General features: G+C 49.9%; 1 protein-coding gene across 4 annotated transcripts in view; it reads left to right on the forward strand.

The window, feature by feature from the left end:
• Positions 1-6,167, forward strand: part of RNF24 (ring finger protein 24) — a 72,598-nt gene extending 66,431 nt beyond the window's left edge. For all 4 annotated transcript variants that reach the window (XM_014735049.3, XM_070247769.1, XM_070247768.1 and 1 more), the window contains exon 6: positions 9-6,167. In XM_014735049.3, coding sequence (XP_014590535.1) covers positions 9-147 — 139 coding nt within the window. In that variant the 3' untranslated portion in view covers positions 148-6,167. The remainder of the gene's footprint in view (positions 1-8) is intronic.
• The last annotated feature ends 2,456 nt before the right edge of the window (positions 6,168-8,623 follow it).

Genomic DNA, 8,623 nt, shown 5'->3' on the forward strand with positions numbered 1-8,623 from the left:
TTCTGCAGGTGCCTTATTAAGTGGCTGGAGGTTCGGAAAGTGTGTCCACTGTGCAACATGCCAGTTCTACAGCTCGCCCAGTTGCATAGTAAGCAGGACCGTGGACCCCCACAGGGGCCCCTACCCGGGGCAGAAAACATTGTATAGCTTACCACAAGGATCAAACTGTTGGGGGATCCAATGTCCATGTGGAGCCAGGAGGAACACAAGCGGTCTCTGTGTTGGCTGCTCTACCTGGGGCACCAGCTGCCACTTCCTTTGCCTCATGAAGAACTCTTGGGCCAGCTAAACTGGGAATCCAGACTTCTGGGTCTTGTGATAACCAAAGCACGCTGACACTACCCCATGCCAAGAGAAGAGGAGTGGATGAGCCTACAGGTTTGGCTCAAGAAACTTCATGAGGGTCTCTTGCTAACTCCATTGCACTCTGTCTCCCAGACACTTATCTCCATTTCAAGGTGAATCTTTATCAAGCAGAAGGGAAGATAAACACAAGTGTTAGAGAAGGGAACTGATGGCAGGTCTTTAAAGCCACCCCCCACCCTCTGGACAGATGAGCTTCTCTGCAGACCCTGCATGCCTTTGCAGTGCAAACCCTCCTGACAGCCCCTGAGCCAAGTACAACCAGCAGTTACCTCAGCCGAAGCATGACCGTTGCCAGTGGTTGGTGAGGCAGTGCCAACAAAGCTTTTCACTTTATGTTCCTTTGATAAGGCCACCTTGGAACCCAAGGGCTTTAGTTACAACAGAGCAGCAGTGCCCCTCGTCACTCCCTCTCCCTCAAGTTCACAACACTTGCTTAACAATTTACCTAAGCTGAAAACATTAGGTACACTTGGAAAGGCCTGGTCAGAAGCCATTTCCTCTTATTTCCCCCTCCTACTCACCAGAGAGGCACAGCCAAGCCACCTATCAGGAGCCCCAGCAGGGGGAGGGCCTCTGAGCCCATGCTGTCCCTGTGTGACCCAGGGGGCGTCAGGATGCTTCCCAGATCTTCACATACACAGTGTGGTTCCAGTGTAGCCGCTGGTCTTGCCCCACTGCTTTTGTGGGAGCCTCTGTGAGCCCCTCAGAGGCTCTGAAGAGGAGCATCTTTCTGAGAATGGCCACTCCTCCTGGCCTGCTGAGATAAGAGGAGGATGCTGACCCCCTTGCCTCTCCCCTTATTCCTTCTCTCTGTTCTCTTCCCTCTCTTGCCCTATCTCTGTTTCTACTTAAGAGAAAATGACTTTTAAAAATTTAAAGCATCCCAGATAAGATCCCTATGTAATTCTGAAGCCAGGGATCCACTTGAAATTGTAAATAGTTTCAGGAGGCTCCTGCAGGGCTGTTCACCCATTGGTGTGTGCCTCAGTATTCAGACTTGTGATAACTAATTGAAGGTGTCTAGAGGAGAGAAATGCATGCTGCTCTTTGGCTCTTCCTGTCCAACTTTTCTAGAAATGACTCAGAGTCCATTAGGATTCATGAATATTGTATAAATTAGCTGTATGAAGCAGCATTGGGTCAGATAGAGTTCTTTTCCACAGCCCTGCTCTCCACCTCCTTCCATGATAGGAGTAGACTCTTCATTGACAGCTTTGCCTCTGCTCCATCCCACAGGTATGAGTGGGGCAGTTTTTCATTGGAAATACGGTCTGCATGTTATGGAGGGAGGGTGGCGGAAGCTTTGCTACTCTGTTCATGGTATGTCTCCAGGAATTTTTTCTGGAATCTAGCCTCAGCCGTCTTAGAATGGGAAAGGGAACCTGTCCTTGACTCAGGTGGCTGGTGTCAGAAGAGGCGGAAAATTCCCATTAGTCTAGAAAAGTGCTGGGCAGAATCCACTTTGGAAAATTACAGATCTAGTTGGTCAGAATTGGCTGTTTCCCATGTGTGACCTATTCGTGGTATGCCAACTGGACTGCTTCTTAAACAGGGCAAGGGAAGTGTGGAATATTTTTCTATGAAAGCCTTAGCCTGCTTGGCGCCGTGGAAAGAACCATTTGTACACTCAACCTTTCACCCTCTGATTCTGCCTTCTCTACTTGTAGCACAATAGAGTGGAATGCTGCAGAACACTCGGTTTACAGTGAAATGTTTTCAGTAACCAGTGTCAGAAGTAGGCTTGCTTCTGACTATCCTCATTAATGGCCAACACTCAGCACTTTCCATGGCATGGCCTTGAGACAAAGGTCACCTTGTTGTTATGGGGTTCCAATAGGAAAGAGAATTTTTCCCCTCAAAGGAGGAATTCTTGTGCTCTATACTGCAAATTATTTTGACTCACAGCTCTTGTAGGATTTTAGCCTTTCAGTTGCAGCCTTTTTCTGTCCCTGTGCACCAGTACCAAGGAGAAAGACTCAGAAAGTCCCTGTATTTGTAGGGAGGCAAATTAATTCATTTCACTGTGTCACAGCTAAAGGCAAGCACTGGACCAGAGGTGCAGAGCCCAAATAGTGCTGGCCATTACAAGAAAGCTCGAGAATGCTGTGCACCATTGTAGGTCTGCTTTGCCTCACGAGGTACCACTAACATGACCCCAACACTTGTGAATTTGGGAGGCTTTTTAAAATGCAGCTCTTCTGCTAAGGTCAGGCTGGACACTGGGGTGGTGACTGGTGGCTCTGCTCATAGTCATCTCCTGTTTCTTGACTTGGTGTCCTACTGCAGCATGGCCAGTGTCACTCAGCAGTAGTTCCTGTGACTCTTAGCAACAACCTGAATGTGTTTGCATCCCACATCTGGGTCCTCCTCCAGAACTTCCCTGTGCTGCACCGCTGTAACTGCAGTTGGTCAGAGTTTAATTTACATCTTCCTTTAATTCTGATGAAAATCAGTTTTGTGTGAAGGACAAGGTTAAAATCTCCATCACGAATTTTTTTGAAAAAAAGAGGTAAGGATCCCTTAATACTCTTGGCTCAGGCCTCACAGTGAGACCACTGAGGCCGCCCTGTCTGCATCTGTCTCCATGAGTTGTTGGTGACCTTTTGTTAATCTGTAGACACGTGAGGACTCGGGTCTGCTCTTGGGCCAGTGGCTGGTGGCATGGTGATTTTTTTTACTTTGTCTTAATGTTTCTTAAGCAGCTCAAAGATTAGGTGTTATTTGTGTGCTGTGGGTTAGTAGAGCAGAACTCAGCCCCAACTGGACTCCACAGGTGGCTGAATCATTATCCAGTTGTTGCCAAGGGTACAGCTGAATTCACCTGGCTTTAGAAACGGAACAAAACCAGCCTGACTTGATTTCTGGTTGAACAGGCATAAGACATTAATAGTTGTCATCTGCCACTTTTTTTTGCCAGTGTTATTTGGTTAGGCCCACCTCTGGCAGGTAAAGTCCTTGTAGCCAGTGCTCACCTAGGCAGAGAGCAGGACAAATCAGAAATGGCCAGATGGGAGCAGGTGGCCCCTGGGAAAGTCTGGCCTAAGGGATACAGGACCTCCCACCATTGCCAAATAGTCTGCTCTTGACAAGTCTTGACAAACGAAGATCATTTTCCCCAGTGCCAAGCCCCTCAGATCCATCAGAGGAAGACCTTGAGCCCTGTCCCTTTCCACAGCCCCACTCCAAAGCCTGTCATCTCCATGGTCTGATCCTGCTTTGCTAAGCTATACTGAATGACTGTAGTAGTTATTTTTCTGAGAGACTTTCTGGGAATTATACACACTGGGAGGCATCCCCAGAGCTCTGGACAGAAAAAGTGCTGAGAGGGATTTGAGTCCCCTCTTGCCACTCACCAGCCACGTGCCTTTCTGCAAGTTAGCCTCTCAACGCCTGATTCCTTATCTGCCACCCAGGGATTGTAGTAACCGTGTCCTTGCCAGCTCTTGTGAGGATTAGCCACCATGTCCATGGCAGGCAGTAGGCCTGGGGTCCTGAGAGCTGCTGATACTGGGTAACATCATGTCACACGGGGCTCCTCTGTTGTCCTGGTAGAACAGAACCACAGCATGAGCCTCCCAAGGCGCAGGGGCTCTCCCTGGGGTCCAGGTTCACCTGGCTCCCTTTTCCTCTCCTGGTCTTCCCTAGTCATCTCCATCTACCTTTGCCCAAAGTGTTCCCCAATTTGTTGCTCAGTGCTGAATATTCCTTTAACTTTTTGAATAGGTAATCCCTTCATATGGTTCACAAATCATAAACAGTTAGTCTTCCCTTGCATCCTTGACCTCCAGCAAGCTCAGCTTCTCCCTGCTTGAACACCCACTTTAAATTCATTCCTTATGTATCCTTCGAGATCATTTATGCACATACAAGCAGATACACACACGGGTGTGTGTGTATATGTGCATGTATGTATGTATGTGTGTGTGTGTGTATACTTCTCCTCTTTTACTTGTGATACCAGACAAGTATATTCAAGGAGCATTCCTCTTCATGTAGGAAGAACCATCCCCAGAAGTCAGAGTATCTGTAAAAGGTGAGCCCAGAATTGGGGGTGTTTCACAATCACATTCCTTTTGAATAAGGCATATTTGTTACTGATTGCAGTATAGTGGAAGTCTAGTTTTCTATACAAATCAGAAACTGCAATCCCTCCTGACCCTCAGATGCCCAGGTAATACTCGAGCACAATCAGTTTCCAGGCTGGCTTTCTAAGCAGGCTCTGTAGCTGGGAGCAGCAGTGCAGGCTTCATCCACATCCGGCAGCTTTTGCAGGGGCCTGGACAAGCTGCCTCCCAACCCCCCGCAATCTTGGCCAGTTCCAAGTGAGGCTCAAGCATTCTGCAGGGATGTCTGGCCACAAATGTCATGGTTTCTTAGGTGAACTCCTGTGTTTCTGAGGCAGGAGTTTGAGAAGCAGCAGCAGCTGAAGGCTGAGGCATCCTTCTATTTTGTGGGACAGACGTTGCTAAGAGGTCAGTCTCGGAATGTCCATGTTCAGAGTTCAAGGATCTGCTCCCTTGCCCTCCCCACTCTTTATGCACACACTAAAAAGAAAATGCTTCCCAGAGAATTTTCTCCTACTGGAACACTTTTTCCATCCAACAGAAATTACCCCACCAGTAATCTTTTAAAAAATCTTTTCTTCTAAATTCATTTTTGCCCCTGCATGAGCGGAAAGTTAAAGCTGCTTCCTCCAGGCACCCCTGGGGAGAGGGGCATGGACTCACACCTCTCGGTCCTCATCCACCTCCCTGGTGTCCTGCCACCCAGGGCAGAAGCCTAGGGCTTCCCCTGGATTAAATGTGCGGTTTGGGCCCCTGACCTGAAACTTGAATTATATGTGAAACTCCACCCTTCTGTCACTTGATCTCGGGCCCTGGGTTAATGTGTCTCTCACATTAGCTCTTATATTTCTTGAGTAAAGGAGATGAATGAACGTGTCTAAATTCTGGTGACATTTGCAGTTAATAACTGGAAAATGCTGTCATGGTTCTTTGGTAGATTAATGAAGGATCCCACGTGCCATGGAATGTGTTCCCATGAGTGGAAATATCAGGAGGAAAGAGGGGCTTGTTCACCAAATCTGTCATTTTTCCAGTTCAGCTTTAGAGCCCAAATTGTTGCAAGATGCAAACAGTTTTACCCCACTTTTAGACCAAGCATCAGCGTTCTTGGTTTACCAATCCAGTGCTCACTTCCATGGCTATGGGATCAGGAAGATAACCTCCTTGCTCCAAGGACATGGACCTAGAACCTGGGTCCCTCCCGTGTCAAGGGACGTGTCTGTATTTCATGAAGCTCCCTCAGCTCCCTGTGCCAGTACAAGCCTGCCAGATCTGCATCTTAGGCCATCTGCGCAGTCCCTCCCCTCCCAGGCCCTGCTAGAGCTGGTGGGCAGATAGGTCCAGTGTCAGAAGTCCTTCCTGCTGACAGCCCGGTCTTCCAAGAGAGTGTTCCCGGTAACTGTTGTCTCTGGGCCTCTTGACAGATCATTGCCAGGAAGGAGGGAATTTTAGTCTTGTAGTTTAGTCCATTGGGGTTTATTCACTAGATATTGTATAACTCCCTCAAAAAAATGTTTATGAAATGCTGAGCCTCAGGTTTCATAGACGTGTTTGTACACTAAGAATTCTGCAGCAGAATATTTTTAAACATTCGCAGTTTTTTGTAAGCTATATTTTTGTATATTTAATTGCTATTTTAAAATTTTAATGCATTTTGCTAATTACTCTTGTTTAAAAAATAAAACATGCATGTAATTGACTGAAACAAATGTAAATAAAAAGCAGATTTTGAAAACACTTCATGTTGTGTATGTACCCTTTAACTCAGAGGGCCTGTAGTCACCCACACTCCATTTAAGGCTGTGCAGCAGGAGTTGAAAAGTCAAGATGATTGATTGTGATGAAGGAGCTTCTGGCCTGTCCCTTCCAGTGGCACAGGTGGGGTGTAGGTCAGCATTTATGAGGACAGCACCAGGCCACAGCAAGGGAGGAGGAAGAAAGGCCAAGGCCCTACCAGCCACCCTGGCCTCAGCTCTGCAGGTGGGAGCTGAACACAGACGAGCAGTCTCCCACATGTGGACACTGGTGCTCAGGGCAGCCAAAGTGACAGAACCAGCCCACACCCTACTCCTCTAGCGATATCCCAGGGCTGGAAATACCAACTATTCTGACAGAAGGAGAAAAAACATCTCTTGGTCCCAAGTCATCCTGTGGCAGCCAGTTTCTCCTCACCACCTCTCACTAGGCCCTCTGCAGGTCAGCTTCTGCCCCATGGCTTCAGGGAAACTGCTCCCTCCAAGGCCATCCATGAGCCTACAGCCAAATCTGGGCCACCTCATAAACCTCTTAATGCAGGAGCCTGGAGAGCTCCCCTCCCCTCAGTCTCCTGAGCAAGAGGCCCCCACCAGTCCCTCCTCTGACCACGCTTCAGTTTTCTTTGTGGCCTTTTCCTTCTCTGACCATCACTTGTTATTCTCACTCTACCTTGGTATTCACTAAATTCACACCTATTTGCACATCATTCTCAAGTCTGTTATCTCCAGCCCAAATATCCAGTTGCCTATTTGGTATCCAAGTCATGAAGTCCAAAACCAAGGCTCCCCGCCAAGCCAGGTGCCCTCACAGGACCTCCTTCCCCCATATCCAACCTCCACATCCCAACAGAGCCCACTAAGCAAGCATCTCTCTCCACCTGACTATCGCTCCGTTTTTGGTTTAGGCTACTCCATTCTCACCTGGACCGTCATCACAGCCACCCCTCCCCCACTGCCTCTAGAGGGGAGCATGGGTGGCACCCTCGGGCTACCACTTGGAGGGCAGACCTAGAGGGACAACTGCTGAGACAGGGCAGTGTCTTACATCAGGATGGTGGCAGTGATGACTGGAGATTGGTTTACATGCATCTTACAAGCTGGAGGTACTGAAGTGGTGGTAACTGGGAGAAGATGCCAGCGGAGGTTCAGGAAGAGGATGTGGACATTTCTGTGTAGAGATGGCCTTGGAGATACCCAAGTGGAGAGAGAGGAAGGCAGTCAGTGCCTTGGGGCTGCAGCTCAGAGGGCAGAAATTGGGCCAGGCATGCTACCTCGGAAATCAGTCAAGGTGAGTGCTGATGACTGCTTAAAGAGCTCCAGGACCGCACCTGAGGGCTGGCAATATGTGTCTTCAGAGGATATGCTAGTAGAGACAGAAGTGGCCTGGAAGGCAGAAGGAAAAGCAAGAGGGATCTGCTGTGTTAGAACTGAGAGAGAGACATGAAACATCCACTAGATTTAGTAACGAGATTCACTGGTGACCTTATCAAGAACTGTCCCATGGAGGGATAGTGTGGGCTGAGCACAGAGCCCTAAGTGAGGTCACAAAGCGGGAAGGGAAGCCGTGGGGCCCCAGAGGTGGGAGGGATTGCAAGGCAGGAGGGGGCTCTGACCAGTTCTAGCTGTGTGACCTCAGGCAGGTTTCCTCCTCTAAGTTGTGGTGATGATAAGGGCTGCAGGAAATGACCCATGTAAAGCACACACCTCGTGAGCACAGCAAGTTTAGGGTGAGCACGGGGACCAATAGCACGGGGCTGCGCCTGCATGGGGAGGGCTCGCTCCTGCTCCCTCCCTCCTCTGCCTTCTCAATAGGCCTGGGGATCACTGCCCAGAGGAAGTGGGGAGGAGGGCCTGGGGCACCAGAGGCTATGGTATCAGTGAGCCCACGAGCGGGGAGGTGGCATTGTTTTGCTGGCTGTAGGAGAAAGGTGGGACCACCAAGCCTGCGTCTGGAAGGGGCCCAGGGTAGAGGACAGGATTGGAGGCGGCTCAGGCAGGGCCAGGAAGGGAGACAGCAGAGACAGCAGCAAGGACAACAATCACTACCCAAGGACGGCGATTCCCATCCCCCCAGCCTCCCTCCAGCTCTGCGGCCTGCGCAAGGCCAGCAGGACCCACAGCCCAAAAGCGCCTGCGATCGCCCTCGGGAAATGGCCGCTCCCTTCCTGGAAGGCAGCCTAGGCCACGCGCCTCTGCTGCCCCCACGCGGCCCCCAGCGCAGGCGTCGAGGGAGCCGAGCCGACCTAGGAGTGGCGCGCTGTGCCCCAGCCCCTCCTGCGCCCTTCCTCCCTTGGAACCTTCCCTGCAGGTCTGGTGTCCGCGCTTCGCCTGAAACCAAGCGGCGCCAGGAGGCTGGAAGCCTTAGGGTTTCCTTCTATTTCAAAGGCTGCTTTATACAAACCCTTCACTGCCTTCAACAGTGAGGCAGGCACCAAACAA

This window comes from Equus caballus, chromosome 22 (genome assembly GCF_041296265.1).
Source record: "Equus caballus isolate H_3958 breed thoroughbred chromosome 22, TB-T2T, whole genome shotgun sequence".
Lineage (NCBI taxonomy): Eukaryota > Metazoa > Chordata > Mammalia > Perissodactyla > Equidae > Equus > Equus caballus.